Source organism: Salmo salar, chromosome 12 (assembly GCF_965601325.2).
Source record: "Salmo salar chromosome 12, fSalSal1, whole genome shotgun sequence".
NCBI lineage: Eukaryota > Metazoa > Chordata > Actinopteri > Salmoniformes > Salmonidae > Salmo > Salmo salar.
Genome location: NC_138302.1, coordinates 83675361 through 83696365, shown reverse-complemented (window position 1 = coordinate 83696365; position 21005 = coordinate 83675361). Strand labels below are relative to the sequence as shown.

Below are 21005 nucleotides of genomic sequence, written 5' to 3'. Positions count from 1 at the left end.
GCACCTTTCAACACCCTGCATTATTACATTCAGGTATGCAAAACACTCACTTACACTACTGATTACTGATTACACACGCCATTGTTAATTATTTAGTTACTTTAGTTAATAAATAAATATTTTGATACTCCTTGTCTCCACGTTGTCTCCCTTTTTGTTGCGAACTCAGAGCAGGTTCGTAACAATAGTCAATTAATTATTCACTTTTATAACATTGGTGTTTCTACAATATTTCCCCTCAGTTCTCAGATTTACCAGTAGAGAAGTCTGTTCTGTGTTTGAATTGTTTTAAGACCCTCTCAGATAGGTGTGGCTAAATCTCTTTTTTTAAATATTTTTATTTCACCTTTATTTAACCAGGTAGGCTATTTGAGAACAAGTTCTCATTTGCAACTGCGACCTGGCCAAGATAAAGCAAAGCCATTCGACACACACAACCACACAGAGTTACACATGGAAATAACAAACATGCAGTCAATAATACAGTACAAAAAAAGAAAACAAAAAGTCTATATACAGTGAGTGCAAATGAGGTAAGATAAAGGAGTTAAGGCAATAAATAGGCCATGGTGGCGACGTAATTACAATATAGCAATTAAACACTGGAATGGTAGATGTGCAAGTAGAGATACTGGGGTGCAAAGGAGCAAGATAAATACAGTAAGGGGATGAGGTAGGTAGATGGGCTGTTTACAGATGGGCTATGTAAAGGTGCAGTGATCTGTGAGCTGCTCTGAAAGCTGGTGCTTAAAGCAAGTGAGGGAGATATGAGTCTCCAGCTTCAGGGATTTTTTTTTTTTTTTTGGGGGTTTTTTTCCAGTTCGTTCCAGTCATTGGCAGCAGAGAACTGGAAGGAAAGGCGACCAAAGGAGGACTTGGCTTTGGGGGTGACCAGTGAGCTATACCTGCTGGAGCGCGAGCTACGAGTGGGTGCTGCTATGGTGACCAGTGAGCTGAGATAAGGCGGGGCTTTACCTAGCAGAGACCTGTAGATAACCTGTGGCCAGTCGGTTTGGCGACGAGTATGAAGCGAGGGCCAACCAACGAGAGCGTACAGGTCACAGTGGTGGGTAGTGTATGGGGCTTTGTTGACAAAACGGATGGCACTGTGATAGACTGCATCCAATTTGTTGAGTAGAGTGCTTGGAGGCTATTTTATAGATGACATCGCCGAAGTCGAGGATCGGTAGGATGGTCAGTTTTAAGAGGGTATGTTTGGCAGCATGAGTGAAGGATGCTTTGTTGCGATATAGGAAGCCTATTCTAGATTTAATTTTGGATTGGAGATGCTTAATGTGAGTAGAAGGAGAGTATTCAGTCTAACCAGACACCTAGGTATTTGTAGTTGTCCACGTAGTTGTCCACGTATTCTAAGTCAGAGCCGTCCAGAGTAGTGATGCTGGACGGGCGGGCAGGTGCGGGCAGTGATCGATTGAATAGCATGCATTTAGTTTTACTTGCATTTAAGAGCAGTTGGAGGCCACGGAAGGAGAGTTGTATGGCATTGAAGCTCGTCTGGAGGTTAGTTAACAGTGTCCAAAGAGGGACCAGAAGTATACAGAATGGTGTCGTCTGTGTAGAGGTGGATCAGAGAATCACTAGCAACAAGAGCGACATCATTGATGTATACAGAGAAGAGAGTTGGCCCGAGAATTTAACCCTATGGCACCCCCATAGAGACTGCCAGAGGTCCGGACAACAGGCCCTCCGATTTGACACACTGAAGTCTATCAGAGAAGTAGTTGGTAAACCAGGCGAGGCAATCATTTGAGAAACCAAGGCTGTCGAGTCTGCCAATAAGAATGTGGTGATTGACAGAGTCGAAAGCCTTGGCCAGGTCGATGAATACGGCTGCACAGTAATATCTCTTATTGATTGTGGTTATGATGTCGTTTAGGACCTTGAGCGTGGCTGAGGTGCACCCATGACCAGCTCTGAAATCAGATTGCCTAGCGGAGAAGGTACGGTGGAATTCGAAATTGTAACGTTCGTCGTATTGATGGGACCATAATGCAGCGGCAATGTGTATACTCATCTTCTTTTATTGAGAAGGAACGTGAACACTGAACAAAATAACAAACACCGACAAAGACAGTCCTGTAAGGCAACACGCTATACACGGAAAAACTACCCACAAACACAGTGACAAAAACCCCTTACTTAAATATGGCCTCCAATTAAAAGCAACGAAGAACAGCTGCTTCTAATTGAAGGCCAAACCAAAAACCCTGAACATAGAAATAGACTAAATAGACACAGACATAGAAATATACTAACATAGAACATTGCCCCAAAAAAAAAAAATACACAAAACAAACACCCCCTGCCATGCCCTGACCAAACTACAATAACAAACAACCCCTTTTACTGGTCAGGATGTGACAGTACCCCCCCCCCCCCCAAAGGTGCAGACCCCGGATGCACCTCAAACAAAAACACAAAAATAAACCCCAAAACAAAAATAATACCAAACTAAAGGGAGGGAAGGGAGGGTGGCCGGTTCTTGTGCAACACCCCCCCCTTCCCAATCCTCCCCCCTACGGAGGTGGCTCAGGAGTGGGACGCAGACCCCGTTCCACCACTGGCACACCCCACTTTGGTGGCGTCGCTAGAGCAAGGTCCCTCGCCGCCGACCCCGGACTGGGGACCCTCGCGGCGGGCGACTCTGGCTGCGCCGGACTGGCGGGCGACTCTGGCTGCGCCGGACTGGCGGGCGACTCTGGCTGCGCCGGTTCCGGACTGTAGGCCGTCTGTCGGTTCCGGACTGTAGGCCGTCTCTGTCGGTCCCGGAGTGTAGGCCGTCTCTGTCGGTTCCGGAGTGTATGCCGTCTCTGTCGGTTCCGGAGTGTATGCCGTCTCTGTCGGTTCCGGACTGTACAGGCGCACTAAAGGCCTAGTGCGTGGGGCTGGCTTTGGAGGCGCCAATACTAGGGACACGCACCTCAAGGCCAGTGCGAGGAGCAGGAACAGGACGTACTGGACTGGGCTGATGCACTACAGGCCTGGTGCGTGGGGCTGGCTTTGGAGGTGCCAGACTAGGGACACGTACCACAGGGCTAGTGCGAGGAGCAGGAACATGACGTACTGGGCTGGGCTGGGCTGACGCACTACAGGCCTGGTGCGTGGGGCTGGCTTTGGAGGCGCCATACTGGTAACACGCACCTCAAGGCTAGTGCGAGGAGCAGGAACAGGGTAAACCGGACCCTGAAGACGTATTGGAGGTCTGGAGCGTACGGCCTGCACAACCCTTCCTGGCTGAGTGCTCAATATAGACTGGCCACGCTGAGGAGCTTCCATCGATCGCACTGGCCTTTGAATGCTTCTTCGCAATACAGTGCGCATTTCCGCATAGCTCGGTGCCTTCTTCATTCGTCGCTCCCCATAATAAGCACGGGGAGTTGGCTCAGGTCTCCATCCTGACTCTGCCCAACTCCCCGTGTGCCCCCCCCCCCCCCCAATTGTTGGGGGGGGATACCTCTCGGTCTTCCTTAAATCCTCCATAGCCCTGGATATACTCATCCTCATCTCATAGAATGCCCATCATTCTTCACAGTGCTCCTTACCCCGCTGCTTGGTCCTTTGTTTGGTGGGTGGTTCTGTAACGTTTGTCGTATTGAGTGTGACCAAAACGCAGCGGGAACGTGTATACTCATCTTCTTTTATTTGAAGGAAAGAGAACACAGAACAAAATACTTATACAAAATAAACGACAAAGACAGTCCTGTAAGGCTAAACGCTATACACGGAACAACTACCCACAAACACAGTGACAAAAACCCCTACTTAAATATGACCTCCAATTAGAAGCAACGAAGAACAGCTGCTTCTAATTGAAGGCCAAACCAAAAAACCCTGAACATAGAAATAGACTAAATAGACATAGAAAATTGGCCAAAAAAACCCCTGAAACACACTAAACAAACACCCCCTGCCACGCCCTGACCAAACTACAATAACAAACAACCCCTTTTACTGGTCAGGACGTGACAGAAATGGTCGGTAATCTGTTTGTTAACTTGGCTTTCGAAGAGCTTAGAAAGACAGGGTAGGATAGATATAGGTCTGTAGCAGTTTGGGTCTAGAGTGTCACCCCCTTTGAAGAGGGGGATGACCGCGGCCCCTTTCCAATCTTTGGGAATCTCAGAAGATACGAAAGAGAGGTTGAACAGGCTAGTAATAGGAGTTGCAACAATTTCGGCAGATAATTTTAGAAAGAGAGGGTCCAGATTGTCTAGCTCTGCTGATTTGTAGGGTTCCAGATTTTGCAGTTGTTTCAGAACATCAGCTATCTGGATTTGGCTGAAGGAGAAATGTTGGGGGCTTTGGCGGGTTTCTGTGCAGGGTGCCGGGCAGTTGACCGGGGTAGGGGTAGCCAGGTGGAAAGCATGGCCAGCCGTAGAGAAATGCTTATTGAAATTCTCAATTATAGTGGATTTATCGGTGGTGACAGTGTTTCCTAGCCTCAGAGCAGTGGGCAGCTGGGAGGAGATGCTCTTATTCTCCATGGACTTTACAGTGTCCCAGAACTTTTTTGAGTTTGTACTACAGGATGCAAATTTCTGTTTGAAAAAGCTAGCCTTAGCTTTCCTAACTGCCTGTGTATATTTGTTCCTAACTTCCCTGAAAAGTTGCATATCACAGAGGCTATTCGATGCTAATGCTGAACGCCACAGGATGTTTTGTGCTGGTCAAGGGCAGACAGGTCTGGAGTGAAACAAGGACTATATCTATTCCTAGTTCAACATTTTTTGAATGGGGTACGCTTATTTAAGATGGTGAGGAAGGCACTTTTAAAGAATAACCAGGCATCATCTACTGACGGGATGAGGCCAATATCATTCCAGGATACCCCGGCCAGGTCGATTAGAAAGGCCTGCTCGCAGAAGTGTTTTAGGGAGCGTTTGACAGTGATGAGGGGTGGTCGTTTGGTCGCAGACCCATTACAGATGCAGGCAATGAGGCAGTGATCACTGAGATCTTGATTGAAAACAGCAGAGGTGTATTTGGAGGGCGAGTTAGTTAGGATGATATCTATGAGGGTGCCCGTGTTTACGGATTTCGGGTTGTACATGGTAGGTTCATTGATAATTTGTGTGAGATTGAGGGCATCAAGTTTAGATTGTAGGATGGCCGGGGTGTTAAGCATGTCCCAGTTTAGGTTACCTAGTAGCACTAGCTCAACAACTCCTCCCCTCAGTAGAGAACACATGCTTTAGTTCATGATATGCCAAATCTGCGCCTTTCTTTATAAAGTACACACAAAACTATGTGGACACCCCTTCAAATGAGTGGATTTGGCTATTTCAGCCACATAAATCGAGCACACAGTCATGCAATCTGCATAGACGGACATTGGCAGTAGAATGGCCTTACTGAAGAACTCAGTGACTTTCAACGTAGCATCATCATAGGATGCCACCTTTCCAACAAGTCAGATCGTCACATTTCTGTCCTGCCAAAGCTACCCTGAGCAACTGTAAGTGCTGTAATTGTGAAGTGGAAACATCGAGGAGCAAGAACGGCTCAGCCACGAAGTGGTAGGTCACACAAGCTCACAGAACGGGACTGCCGAGTGCTGAAGCACGCGGAGCGTTAAAAGTGTTTGTCATCGGTTGCAACACTCACTACTGAGTTCCAAACTGCCTCTGGAAACAACGTCAGCACAAGAACTGTTTGTTCGGTAGCTTAATGAAATGGGTTTCCATTGCCAAGCAGCAGCACACAAGCCTAAGATCCCCTTGCGCAATGCCAAGAATCGGCTGGAATTGTGTAAAGCTCGCCGCCATTGGACTCTGGAGAAGTGAATCATGTTTTACCATCTGGCAGTCCGATGGACGAATCTGGGTTTAGTGAATGCCAGGACTGTCATGGTTCTGACGAGCTGTGCAGTTACCTCCCGGCTACCCAATCACTGTCTGTTACTACCCGCAACCCTCCACAGTCAGCACCAGATTCAAGCCTTCGTGGACTCCAGGGCTGCAGATTACTTCATTGATCAAGATTTCGCCTGAGAATTACAAATCTCCTGCGTGAAATGTCCTATCCCTCTGCAGATTCAAGCCCTCGATGGACGTCCCATTGGCTCAGGCCAGGTGGAATATCAGAACAAGCCCATTCTACTGCAGGTTGAGGTGAATCACTCAAAGACTTAGATTTATTTTCATCACTGCTCCCGAGAACCCCCTTATCCTAGGGTACCCCTGGCTAGCGCTACATAACCCACTATTCTCCTGGTTCATGGGACACTTACTAGACTGGGGCAAGGACTGCCAGACTAAATGTCTAAGACTCCCACCAAGAGCTTCGTTGTGTCCTCCTTCATCCATTGAAGACCGCTCTTCCTCCCGAATACTTCGACCTCTGGGAGGCCTTCAGTAAGAGGCAAGCAGCCACCCTTCCCCCTCATCGTCCATACGACTGTGCCATAGAACTCCTACCCGGCTCCATACTTCCCTGGGGCCGTCTGTACTCCCTCTCGAGCCCTGAAGCAGCGGTCATGGACAATTACATCCGGGAGTCACTGGAGGCAGGATTCAATCGCCCCTCTACATCACCAGCTGGTGCAGGCGTCTTCTTCATGGTTAAGAAGGATGGAGGCCTGGGTCCGTGCATCGATTACAGAGGGCTGAACCAGATTATGATCAAGAATTGTTACCCCATACCCCTGATGTCCGCTGCCTTGGAGTTGGCCCAAGGGGCCCAATTCTTCACCAAACTGGATCTCCGCAACGCTTACAATCTGGTGAGAATCAGGGAAGGAGGTGAATGGAAAACTGACTTTAACACCTAGTGTTTATCACTGGGCCACCTCCATCTCAAGGGCTTACATCTATCCTGATGGTCATCGATCGATTCTCCAAGGCAGCCCATTTCATAGTCTTACCCAAGTTGCCTTCAGCGAAGGAGACAGCTGATCTCATGATTACCCATGTCTTTCGACTAAACAGACTTCCCCAGGACATTGTCTCTGATCGGGTGCCCCAGTTCGTCGCACGGTATTGGAAGGCCTTCTGCTCTCTGTTGGGGGCATCGATGAGTCTCTCCTCGGGGTTCCACCCACAATCGAATGGGCAAACTGAGCGGGCCAACCAGGAGCTAGAGAAGTTCCTCTGCTGCTTCACCTCCACTCAGGCTAGCAACTGGAGCAGGTTCCTCGTCTGGGCGGCGTATGCTCATAACACACTGCCAAACTCGTCCACTGGACTGTCACCATTCGAGTGTCAGTTTGGGTTTGCCCCCTCCCTGTTTCCTGAACAAGAGGCTGAAAGCGAGGGTGCAATCGGCTGAGGCGTTCATTCAACGATGTCGTCGCACCTGGATCAGAGCGCGACCCTCTTTGCTCCGCTCCTCTGCCCGACAACATCAGGCAAACCATCACTAAAGACCTCTTCGGCTCCTCCGACCAGGTCAACGGGTGTGAATGTCAACGGGTGTGAACTCAAAACAATATCCCATAACCCACAGGTGGAAAACATGCTACTTAAGTATGATCCCCAATTAGAGACAACAATTACCAGCTGCCTCTGCTGGTCCAGCCATGGACCCAGGCTGAACACTGTGCCTGGACTGGGCACCAACGCAGAAGAAGACTCTGGCCTTGGAGCTGGACTGGACGCTGTGCTTAGACTGGACATTGGCGCAGGGGAAGGCTCCGGCCATGGAGCGGGACTGGATGCTGTGCCTGGACTGGGCACCAACACAGAAGAAGACTCTGGCCTTGAAGCTGGAGGTCCCGAACCATTGACCGTCTCAGGAGGTTCCGGACCGTGGGCCGTCTCAGGAGGTTCCGGGCCGTGGACGTCTCAGGAGGTTCCGGGCCGTGGACGTCTCAGGAGGTTCCGGGCCGTGGACGTCTCAGGAGGTTCCGGGCCGTGGACCGTCTCAGGAGGTTCCGGCCCGTGGACTGTCTCAGAAGGTTCCGGGCCGTGGACCGTCTCAGGAGGTCCCGGGCCGTGGACCGTCACAGGAGGTCCCGGGCCGTGGACCGTCATAGGAGGTTCCGGGCCGTAGACCGTCTCAGGAGGTTTCGGGCCGTAGACCGTCTCAGGAGGTTTCGGGCCGTGGACCGTCGTTGGAGGTTCCGGACTGTGGAACGTCGTTGGAGGTTCCGGACTGTGGAACGTCGTTGGAGGTTCCGGACTGTGGAACGTCGTTGGAGGTTCCGGACTGTGAAACGTCACCGGAAGCTCTGGACTGGGAACTGTCGCCGGAAGCTCTGGACTGGGAACTGTCGCCGGAAGCTCTGGACTGGGAACTGTCGCAGGAAGCTCTGGACTGGGAACTGTCGCCGGAAGCTCTGGACTGGGAACTGTCGCCGGAAGCTCTGGACTGGGAACTGTCGCTGGACTGGGAACTCTGGACTGGGAACTGTGGCTGGACTGGGAACTGTGGAGGCACACTGGAGACCTGGTGCATAAAACCAGCACAGGATATACTGGACCGTGGAGGCGCACTGGAGGTCTGGAGCGTAGAGCTGGCACAACCCGTCCTGGCTGGATGCTCACTTTAGCCCGGCAAGTGCGGGGCGCTGGCACAGGACGCACTGGGCTGTGAAGGCGCACTGGCGACACAGTGTGTATAGCTGGCGCAGGATATCCTGCACGAGGAGACGTACTGGAGACCAGGAGCGCTGAGCCGGCACAACCCGTCCTGGCTGGATGCTCACTTTCACACGGCAAGTGCGAGGAGCTGGCACAGAATGCACCGGGCTGTAGATGCGCACTGGAGACACATTGCGTTTCTCCGCAAAACATGGTGCCTGGCTAGTCCCACGCTCCTCACGGCGACTGTCTTGCTCCATACACCAAACCATCCACTCTACCTCATCACTCCCCTCAACTATCTCACAATACTCCTCGCTCAGTCTCTCCCAATATACCTCTTCACTCTCCGACTCGCCCCTCGGCCTCGCCGACCACTCCATGTGTCCCCCCCAAAAAAACCTTTTTGGGCTGTCTCTCGGGCTTCCGTTGTGGTTGCAAACCCCGGAGTAGTCGTTGATCCTCCTTTGCTGCCTCCGCCTGCTTCCATGGCAGGCTCTTGTTTCCTGCCATGATCTCCTCCTACATCCAGGAAGTCCTCCACTCCCTTCTCTCCCGTGCCCAGGATCCCTGCTCCTCCTAGTCACGCTGCTTGGTCCTGGTTTGATGGGATATTCTGTCATGTTCGTTGGAATGATCGGGCCAAGGCGCAGCGTGAGTAGCGTTCCACATCTTTATTAATAAAGAGAAACTTAGCAAAAATACAAAACAAACAATAAATGAATAAACAAACCGTGACTACAGAGATGCTACGTGCACTAACTCAAAACAATATCCCATAACCCACAGGTGGAAAACATGCTACTTAAGTATGATCCCAAATTAGAGACAACGATTACCAGCTGCCTCTAATTGGGAATCATACAAATCACCAACATAGAAAATCAAACCTAGAACCCCACACAGAAATAAATAACCTACATCAAACCCCGTCACGCCCTGACCTACTCTACCATAGAAAATAAGAGCTCTCTATGGTCAGGACGTGACAGCTATACTGTCTGGCGTCTGTTGGAGGCTCGCCGGCTTCAAGGGAACCTGCAGTACCTGGTGGACAGGGAGAGCTACGATCCCAAGGAGCGGCATGGGTCCCGGCCCGGGACATCCTGGATCCGGGTCTAGTAAGAGACTTCAACCGACTACGTGGTGGATGTCAGGACTCCGCGGCTGGAGCCTGGAGCCGCTCCTAGGGTGGGGGGAGGGTACTGTCATGGTTGCTCTGGGCACCAGAGGGCGGCAGAGACCGCACTAGAGACTTTCTTTGTTACTCAGATGTTGCTTATCATTTCATTATGATTTCCCTTTTAAAATAGGTGTTTTCTGTCATTGTTTGCAGAAGCTTGATTTCGGTTGCCCTGTGTGTCGCCTGAGTAAGTTATCTAGTCCTAGTGTTTTTTTTTTCAGTATTACTGTGATCCTTCTGTTACCTTATTTTTCGAAAAGTATTTATGTTTTCCTAAACCATTGATTCTTCATCTGGTCCATTCTCTGCACCTGGGTCCAACCCCACCACGTCACAAGGACAACGCTACCTGCCCCAATGCATAATGCCAACTGTCAAGTTTGGTGGAGGAGGAATAATAGTCTCAGGCTGTTTTTCATGATTCTGTGCTTCCAACTTTGTGGCAACAATTTTTGGGAAGGCCCTTTACTGTGTCAGCATGACAATGCCCCCGTGCACAAAGCGAGGTCCATACAGAAATGGTTTGTTGAGATCGGTGTGGAAGAACTTGACTGGCCTGCACAGAGCCCTGACCTCAACCACATCGAACACCTTTGGGATGAATTGGAATGCTGACTGCGAGTCAGGCCTAATTGCCCAACATCAGTGCCCGGCCTCACTAATGCTCTTGTGGCTGAATGGAAGCAAGTCCTCGCAGCAATTTCCCAACGTCTAGTGGAAAGCCTTTCCAGAAGAGTGGAGGCTGTTATAGCAGCAGAGGGGGAGACCAACTCCATATTAATGCCCATGATTTTGGAATGAGATGTTTTTTTTTTTTAAAGGACAATCACTTCCATACCATAACTACTTTTTCCACTGTGTGAGACATTGAATCCTCTTGATATACATTTTCTCCACAAGAGGGCTTCTCAGCCCTTTTAACTTCCCTGGCCTCATCAATAGTTGTACTCAGGCCAGAATTCAGGCATAACCAGCTACCCAGCAGCTTTATCAACAGCCCATCCCTACCTCTTGGCAAACTCAAGCTCTTTCAAATGGTTTACATATGACCTGAGAATAAAATCTGTCTATTTTAAAGAATTCAACATAATTAGAGTAAACCTTGACCTAAAATCAAATGTTATTTTTTACATGCTTCGTAAACAACTGGTGTAGACTAACCACGAAATGCTTACTTACGGGGCCATTCCTAACAATGAAGGAAAACAAATAAATAATAGCACAAGGAATAAATACACAATGAGTAACGATAACTTGGCTACATACACAGGGTACCAGTACCAAGTCGATGTGAGGGTTACGAGCTAATTGAGGTAGATAATTTCAGGGTAAATTGACTAGGCGACAGCATAGATAATAAGCAGCAGCATATGTGACGAGTCAAAAGAGTTAGTGCAAAGAGGATCATCAATGCAGATTGTCCAGGTAGCTATTTGGTTATTAACTATTTAGTAGCGTTAGGACTTGGGGGTAGAAGCTGTTCAGGGTCCTGTTGGTGCATTGGTACCGCTGGCTGTGCGGAGTCCTTTGACACTGCCTGGTAAAGAGGTCCTGGATGGCAGGGAGCTCGGTCCCAGTGATTTTATTTGGCCCCAAGTTTTCTGATTTAATTTATTTTCATAAAAAGGTTTTTCGTTGTTGGACATAAGACTGTAAAATTACCAGGAAATCAAATCAAAGTGATTTTAATTTAAGAAATCTGTTCCCAAGTATTCCCACGCATAAATAGAGCAATAATGTGATTGTATGTAATCAATGTTTTTGTCACATACTATATCGGTTTGGGCTTCTTCAGTGAATTTGCAGGTTACTAATTATTTATAATTATTTCAGCCCCCTAACATCCGCGCAATAAAAAAAATCAGTCTGTGGCTTAATGTAATTGGGGACCCCTGATCTACAGCATGTCTCTTTCTATCTCCCTTCCATACCAAAAATATGTTTTTTTAAGAACTGGGCTATTTCTGGGCATAATTCAATCTTAACTGAAGCACAATTGAAATAGTTGAAATGCACATTTTGATCATTTTAAGCAGAATATTACAACCAAATGAAACTGGGAATGGATAACTTAGCCCTTTTCATTTCAACAACAGTCAATAAAACATAAGGTACTACAGTATATAATATATTATTTCATTCCTTCAACATAAAAAAGCAGGAAAACACTGACATTCAACAGAATTCCACAAGCAATCATAGATCCACTTCAATTCCATAAACCTACAGTATACTATATGTTTACATGGAAATGTGCAACAATAAAACATTACCAATAGTTAAATTGCCCTTCCTAACCCCAACTTCATCAATCAACCTTTATTGAAACAAAGGTCAATTACATTGACAAAGGAAAACATTTGAGAAGACCTTGGTGATTATTTCAGTTATCATAAAAGCATCCCTTTAAAGTTTAAGTTCTTCAACTAATCATCAGTGTTTTGTTTTTGTGAAAACGAACTGATGCCATGGCGATGCTGAAACCAAGGTTATTGTAGCACTGTTGTGAGAACACTGTGTTCTATGCAGTACACTTCAGCCTTGTGCTGGCTTTATCTGTAGAGTGCCATGGATGCGCTCTGGTACAAACACATGTAGGAGTCACACAGCAGCCTGCGGACAAGCTCTCCAGCCTGGGAGGGGTCAGCCCACACTAGCTCCTCCTCTGACTGAGACAGGAAGTCACCCACCTCGGGACAAGCCCTGATCTCTGGAATGTTGTAGCCACTGTGGTCATCACCTGTAGAGGGGGCAGATGATTATTTATCTGAGTGGAAGATAGATAAGACTAGACATATGTCAGGGTGCAGTGTTATCTCAACATCAAGTCAGGAGGTTCAGAGACAAAGCATGTTATTGGATATCTAGTGAACAGGAAAGACAAATAACATCACAAAGCATGGAACAGTCTGCAATTGCACATTCATGATTATTTGTTCAGCACCTCGGGAGAAATGAATATAGTAGTATGTTCTTCCTTTTAGATTGTTTTACCAACCCGATGCCATTAACACACATCCAATGAATAGGTTTTAAAATAAACAGTGCTTCAACAGACTTGTGATGGCAATAGACTAAATTCTTATATATCAAATATTTGTGCTCTTTATGGTCAATCTCACCACATCTGTCTGCCATGCTGTCGAAGAAGAGCCAAGAGCGAGGGCCAAGCCCATACTTCACAAAAGACACATAGTGGCTGGTATGGATGCAGAGCACAGCGAACAACTGCATCATGTGCCTGGGTAAAGGGGCATCTGCCGGAACCTCCGCTGGCACTGCCAGGGCTCTAGGGCAGTGGCCCTTCCGACACGGATGAGTGTGCACCTGTCACAAAGGGAGAAGTGGAGATGGAGGAGGGGAAGAGGCAAAGTAGAGAGGGAGATTCAGTATGATAAAGAAATCAATACACTTGCAGGTAGAAAAGATGTAAATCAAACAGTAATGCTGCTTAACGGTGTCTACCTGTGTCTTGCAAGTAGTGCAGTACTGTTTGACTCTTCCTGGCTGGAGCTTGCGGTCCTGTAGGCACTGGGGGCACTCATACTCTGCCAAACGCCCACAGAGGAAGCACTCTCGGGGGGCTGATGGGAGAAAGAAGGTGGGAAGCTGTCACTCAACCTGAAGACAGTTTACTATGGCAAGCTATGCTTAGGGAGTTACTGTATGGCCTTTAATTCATAGTTAGATACGTGGCAGACGTGTGACCAGCGTTTTGCAAAAACACTCTGTCAGTCTTCATTACATTGACTGATGGTGTAACTCACAGTTGTACAGAAGATCTGTGATGTCAAGCTCTGTTGAGGGGATGATGTGGGGGAACATCTTGTACTTTTTCCCAAACCTTGGCATCTGGACCATGAGACAGGATGGGATCTGAGGGATATATCAGAAACATTAAACATTAGAGCAAAGGGATTGCCTTCCAAAAAAAACATGGGCGGCCTACAAGGCCTCGTAAACATAGCTCCTTAGACAACCTTGCACAGTATCACCAACCTCCTCAAACTTGAGGCCACAAGACAGGAAGGAGGTATCCAGCAGCTGCTGAACCGTGGGAGTCTGTGTCACCTGCTCCTTATCCAGAATAATCTGGAATGTGTAGGCATCCTGAGATGTGTCATTATTCAATCTGAGACCCAGAGAACAATCAAGCTAAGCAACTCAATCATGGCAGAGTGACCAAACAGAAACTCAGAGAAAAGTCCAGACAATTAGAATGGAGATGAACAGAGTGAGGAGGGGAAGCAAGGAGCAATAAGTAGCCTACAGAATAACCTGCAAGAAAGAGAAAGATATGGGTCAGGAGGTCAAATAGAGCAGCAGAGAAAGGTGACTGGTTCAAACCTGAGTTTAAGCAATGGCTCCATGCACAGCACCCGCTGTAGAAGGATTGTGATGAACTCTTCAGGGTCTGCAGGGAGGCGAGAAATCAGAGACACTGCTGCCACTTAAAAATGATAATTTAGACATAATTTCCCTTAGCTGGTATCACATTTATGTTAAGAGACCCATAGAAACAACACTATGAGAAGTGTGTGAGTACCTTTCTCTTCTGTTACAAAGGTGTCACAGCCGAGTTGCTTGCGGAAGTTCATTACACTCTCAGCAGGCACAAAACCTTGTCTGTGGATTACACACACTGATGTCACTCTCAGTGGCCACACGGAAATACACACAACACATGGAAATGCACATTCATATACTGGGCCTGAACATACACTACCAATGTGCCAGAATAATACCAGACATGCATTGAGAGAAGGCTTTTTCTTTCTCAGTCTGGGTAGATTACAATGTCATAACGCCCTTATTTTGAAGAGCAGTTGATAATACAGGCACGCCTGAGGGTCAAGAGGATCTAGAAAACTGCAAGTACAGAATGTTTATACCGGCGCAAACAGTTAACGATGTCTTTCCTCAGAGAGCGAGATATGCTCTGTTCTGTGTCAGCTGGTTTGTGGCAAACACTGTCCAGGGTCATGGATGAGCTGAACAGACTGTGGAAAGATGTATTACCTTTGTTAGCTTGGCAGTGGTCTTGGCGCAGCATTAAGTCATTCTTACAAGAAACTGGGCTCAACAAAAAATGATGCCCAACAGTGTAAAATTGTCATACAACTATGAGTTCGGAACAATGAGCTAGAGGAAGTAAGTTTACCTGAAGAGAGTGGCATCGAGGTAGCAGGAGTTGTAGTGCCCCTGGATCCCCTTCATCTTGCCCACGAGCAAAGACAAGGCTTCCGACTCAGGGATAGGAGGGACATTCTCATCGGTTTCCTCCAATGGAGTGACTGATGCAAACCACACAAAAACATGAAGTACGACTTATATAATAGAAATACAACTGATTAATGCTTTATATCTGCTGTTGGTTGGTGTTTGATTCATTGTGTGTATGGTTTATGGCTACCCGGACTATTTGCATTGTGTGCCCCCCCCAACCCCTCTTTTTACTCTGCTGCTACTCTCTGTTTATCATATATGCATAGTCACTTTAACTATACATTCATGTACATACTACCTCAATTGAGCCGACCAACCAGTGCTCCCGCACATTGGCTAACCGGGCTATCTGCATTGTGTCCCACCCACCACCCGCCAACCCCTCTTTTACGCTACTGCTACTCTCTGTTCATCATATATGCATAGTCACTTTAACCATATCTACATGTACTTACTACCTCAATCAGCCTGACTAACCGGTGTCTGTATGTAGCCTCGCTACTGTTATAGCCTCGCTACTGTATATAGTCTGTCTTTTTACTGTTGTTTTATTTCTTTACCGACCTATTGTTCACCTAATACCTTTTTTGCACTATTGGTTAGAGCCTGTAAGTAAGCATTTCACTGTAAGGTCTACACCTGTTGTATTCAGCGCACGTGACAAATAAACTTTTATTTGATGTGTGGGGTGCAAACCAATGCTTATAAGGCTATTATTACAACGGCACAACCTGAGATTACCGACACTGTTTCTGCATGTGTTAGTGTTAGGAAGGACCTATACAAGTAGTGTCTAACCTGGGAGGATATTTGTGACTTTGAGGGTCTCCTTTTCAGAGCGGGGACATAAGAACCTTCCATCTGGACTGCACTTTGTTAGGGGCAGAAATAAGGCCCTGCCCCCTTTACAAGTGAAATACCGCTGGCCTCCATACGTCCCGTCTGAGCAATTATTCACCTCATAATCCTGATGGCAAAAGAGTTGCTGAGGAATCAAATCTGATTGAGATATTGAAATCTCAGAAAGGAGAATAGGTAAGCTCAATAACATTGCTTAAACAGTTCACGTTACACTCACCAGCTCAATTCCGGCCCAGTCGTTTTTATTTTCTGAAAGGACGCCCATCCACTGGATTACCCCATATACAGTGATCCCAGTGTTGGACGTTACCTCCACCAGGGATCCCACATCAAAAGTGTGGTGTGACAGGCTTTCGGGTGGGGTGACACTCTCGTCTACATCTCTCACTTGTCGTCCACGAGATCCCATATTAGGCATGGAGTTGATACGTGACACCGCCTTTCTGTTTAGACCTGGGGGAGAAGAAGTTGAAGAGGGGTAAGAATGACGGATCACATGGTTTCTGTCCTTGTCACAAGACCCATGTCATGAGACTGATCTGTGGTAAACATGTCTATCTCCATAAGAGGTATGTAGAGAGCTCAGAGCATGTGATGATCTCTGCTGCTACATTCCAGAGCACCTGGGCCAGTTTAACCAGTTCTGTACAAGGAACCGCACTTTGCCCACTGTCTAGCCACAGGTGCTGCTCATTGCCGTCCAATAACGTGTAGCACTTATATATTAGCATTTCTTTCTGATAAGGGGGAGGCGGGTGGAGGGCTATTTTGCTTGCAGGTGCCCCAATGCGCAGCAAGTCCTAAAATGATGATAACCGTTCAAAGAATTATGTCTTTGCAAAGCACGTTTGAAATGAGAGCCCAAAGCCACTGGGTTCTGAAAGCTGATATTCTTTCCTGGCACCATTGCTGTGCTTTTTACAAGAAAACAAGTAAAGTTTGTAATGGGTTTAAAGACTAGAAAAGCCAGGTAAATGTGTCATATTTAGTAAATAAATGCATGTAGGCCTATGTGCTTGCTTACTGATCAATGAGAATGCATGGGGATTGAACACCAGCAAGTAAACATGCACTACTGACCCTCTGAATGACTGTCTTTCCAGCGAGGGCCAAGGCCTACAGAGTACGCTGGGACAACCTGGACAATGTCTGCTGCACTGAACAGGGGAAGAGGGGCGGGCTTCTTAGATGACACTGTTTGATTAGAGTCTTGCTGAAATGGAAAGGAAAAAATAGATTAAGTAAACACAATCCATATACAGTAGCAATGCTGAGTTTTTTTACTGGTAAGCCAGAAATACAACAAAACGCATTCGAGCAACTGCAAATTCCTCAGTTTTATTAAGTTTCAGATGTTACGTAAAAGTTATATGCTATAACTAATCCGATAACATTATGGATCTTCCCCTGATGCCTCGTTCACACCTACAGTGTGTCGTTGTGCAAAATGGTATGCAGCATCATCTGGATACATGTGCAACAACAAAGTAAAACAGTAAAACAACCTTCTGCTACCATTTCTGTCAAGCTGTCTATGCATACAGTTTGACGCATACATTTGATAAATCCAAATATGCACCATACAGAATGCACTGCAACTGCCTCTGCAACGCAATGCTGCAAGGCAAATGCAGCGTTCCATTGGAAATGAATGTACTTCTGGTATACCAAAATGCAATGACGCTGTCGGTGTGATCGCAGCGTGAGAGACATTCTTGTCTCCTGCTGTCACTTCCTGAAACTAATGTAAATCAATGAGAGGTTCAGGTGTACTTGACATGTACAGTTTACAGTGTCTGTCATACTGTGTAATCATTAGGCTACATTTTTTAATTATCGATGAGAGGATCAAAGACAGTAGAAATTCCTGATTATTTGCTTATACATTGGACAAAATGCTAAAAGTCATTCCACTTTCTCTATGGCAGTGTCTATGCTGATATGGACTTACCAGATACCAGATTTATATAAGTTGCATACTCACTACAAACTCAACCTCAAAGCCCAGCATCAGCAGGTCCCCTTGGTTCTCCTTCTTACCGATCAGCATTAGGTTCCTAACCAGCCCTGGTTGGTGACCCTTCTTGTGCTTAACTACCACCAGGTCATCCTGAGACAGCACACAGATAGCCAAAAAAAGCTGGGGGTTACACAGGAGCTCCAGGCGTTTGCTGGAAGGGGACACGAAGAGCAGCAGCTGGGCCTGGTGGCAGGTGAGGGGGTATGTGTCCTCCATCTTCACCATGCCCCCACTCTTAGGGTTACCCCCACTGCTGCCACCTCCGTACAACAGTCCCATCAGCTCTCCCTTCTGCATCTCTGCCTCCACACGGCCAATACATCCTCTGGCGAAGCCTTTTCTCGCCTTCCCACGTGTCACTATAAAGAACTTCTCCTTCCCTTCAGTTTTTGATTCCATCCCTCTTCTAAAGTGCACAATATTCCTGCTGACAAGCAATGCAGACGTTGTGTGACTAGAAGCCACCCTGTCAGGGAAAGAAGTAAAGTAAGTATTATTGTATCCTTCTGATCATTCACTTGTATTAAGAGAATGTGAATTCACAGTCATTCCATTGTGCTGTCACACTCAAAGCATGGCTTTAAATACTCTAATTTACAAAGAAGTGACAGATAGGTAGAAGCAAGGAATGTAAAATGACTTCCTTTATACATTATTTGGGTATACACAGCTTTTGAAATCAATTCCGTTTAGGATATTTTTTTGTCGTGACTTTTGGCAGTTTTTTAACGATAATTTAACATCAATCTCAGTGGTAACACTTTGTAAGGGTTTTATCACATTGTTTCAACAAAATAAGATACATCTGTATATCCTGTACACACTGGCAACAATGTATCTCTAGTAATTGTCTTTTATTACTAAAATGTAATTGAGTCGATCTTACTGACCGTTTTTCCAAGTATTTGAAGAGCAGTTACTCCGAAGTACTACACACATTCGATTGCAAGGTAAACTAAATCCTCGCGACGGTAGCTCGGGATAAGGAAGTCATTCAGCCCAGTTAACTGATACTGTAGCTCTGTGACCGAACACGCCCGTTTTATACTGTTCTCTATCTGACAGAGACAATTCAGCATGTAGATCGTGATTTTTCTTCAAGGTAATATTGCGTCAGAGAATTCACAAATTATCATTAGGATTTGGGTAACGTTATATCCAGCTACATGATAGTGGTTATTTGCTAGGCAAGTAGCTGTTACTTATTGTATCAGTCACAGAAAATTGCAGGTTGTCAATCACAGTGTCCCAAATAATTTAACAGTATCAAGACAGGGTAGCCTACTCGGGTATTTAAACTTCAATGTGGGGTAATGTTAACGTTATCACTCTTATGATGTACAATATAATATCCCCCTCCCCATGAGTGACAGAGGGAATATCAGCTATGCGCATATTTGAAACATATTTTATATTTTAAACATGTATGCCCTAGGCCTATTGTTAGAAACAAAAACACCATCTGGTCATAACCTTGGTCGGTCACACTGCGTGTTGTTGTGGTGGTGCAGCAAGATAAAATGAGCTAGCTAGCTGTTAGCTAACTAACGTTCATTAGCTAGCTGTGTTAGCTAGCTCATTGAAAACGCTTGCAGGCAGTTGAAGAAAATATCTTCTTCCTCTGTCACCCACCAGGTGAAAAACATATTTTAAATAATTGTTCGGATTATATAATCAAATAAAATGCCATTAACCATGAGAAAGATTTTGGGCGCTTGACAGCTGCTCTTCATCTGATGAAAATTAAACCGCTGCATTGTCAGTTTAGACGCGGGGCTGGAGAAGGGGGGCTAGGTACGTTTAAAGTTGTGATTGACAGATCAGGAGAAATATGTTCTTTAATTAACATATATTTAAGCAAAAATGCACGAGGGGGTGTGGCATATGGCGAATATACCACGGCTAAGGGTTCTTAGGCACAAGGCATAGCAGAGTGCCTGGGCACAGCCTTTTGCCGTGGTATATTGGGCATACCACAAACCCAAGGTGCCTTATTGCTATAATAAACTGGTTACCAACGTAATTAGAGCAGTAAAAATAAAATGTTTTGTCATACCCGTAGTATACTGCTCAAAAAAATAAAGGGAACACTTAAACAACACAATGTAACTCCAAGTCAATCACACTTCTGTGAACTCAAACTGTCCACTTAGGAAGCGACACTGATTGACAATAAATTTCACATGCTGTTGTGCAAATGGAATAGACAACAGGTGGAAATTATAGGCAATTATCAAGACACCCCCCAATAAAGGAGTGGTTCTGCAGGTGGTAACTACAGAGCACTTCTCAGTTCCTATGCTTCCTGGCTGATGTTTTGGTCACTTTTGAATGCTGGCGGTGCTTTCACTCTAGTGGTAGCATGAGACGGAGTCTACAACCCACACAAGTGGCTCAGGTAGTGCAGCTCAGCCAGGATGTCACATCAATGCGAGCTGTGGCAAGAAGGTTTGCTGTGTCTGTCAGCGTAGTGTCCAGAACATGGAGGCGTTACCAGGAGACAGGCCAGTACATCAGGAGACGTGGAGGAGGCCGTAGGAGAGCAACAACCCAGCAGCAGGACCGCTACCTCCGCCTTTGTGCAAGGAGGAGCACTGCCAGAGCCCTGCAAAATGACCTCCAGCAGGCCACAAATGTTCATGTGTCTGCTCAAACGGTCAGAAACAGACTCTATGAGGGTGGTATGAGGGCCCGACATCCACAGGTGGCAGTTGTGCTTACAGCCCAACACCGTGCAGGACGTTTGGCATTTGCCAGAGAACACCAAGATTGGCAAATTCGCCACTGGGGCCCTGTGCTCTTCACAGATGAAAGCAGGTTCACACTGAGCACGTGACAGACGTGACAGAGTCTGGAGACGCCGTGGAAAATGTTCTGCTGCCTGCAACATCCTCCAGCATGACCGGTTTGGCGGTGGGTCAGTCATGGTGTGGGGTGGCATTTCTTTGGGGGGCCGCACAGCCCTCCATGTGCTCGCCAGAGGTAGCCTGACTGCCATTAGGTACCGAGATGAGATCCTCAGACCCCTTGTGAGACCATATGCTGGTGCGGTTGGCCCTGGGTTCCTCCTAATGCAAGACAATGCTAGACCTCATGTGGCTGGAGTGTGTCAGCAGTTCCTGCAAGAGGAAGGTATTGATGCTATGGACTGGCCCGCCCGTTCCCCAGATCTGAA

The 21005-nt window shown here is 46.8% G+C and overlaps 1 protein-coding gene across 3 annotated transcripts; it reads right to left on the bottom strand.

The window, feature by feature from the left end:
* Positions 1-11784: 11784 nt before the first annotated feature.
* Positions 11785-19622, bottom strand: LOC106565781 (ubiquitin carboxyl-terminal hydrolase CYLD). Of its 3 annotated transcripts, none has more exons than XM_014133289.3 (14): positions 19525-19622; positions 17795-18296; positions 16891-17023; positions 16028-16263; positions 15748-15916; positions 14885-15017; positions 14616-14723; positions 14270-14349; positions 14071-14164; positions 13723-13855; positions 13491-13599; positions 13189-13307; positions 12846-13050; positions 11785-12463 (listed from the first exon to the last, which is right to left on the bottom strand). In XM_014133289.3, exons 2-14 carry the CDS (start codon positions 18227-18229, stop codon positions 12276-12278), a joined length of 2142 nt encoding a protein of 713 aa, XP_013988764.1. In that variant the 5' UTR covers positions 18230-18296; positions 19525-19622; the 3' UTR covers positions 11785-12275. The 3 variants fall into 3 exon arrangements, with proteins under 3 accessions (XP_013988764.1, XP_013988765.1, XP_013988766.1); XM_014133290.3 differs by lacking the exon at positions 19525-19622 and adding an exon at positions 18721-18956; XM_014133291.3 differs by lacking the exon at positions 19525-19622 and adding an exon at positions 18721-18955 and having other exon boundaries at positions 14071-14137.
* Positions 19623-21005: the final 1383 nt, after the last annotated feature.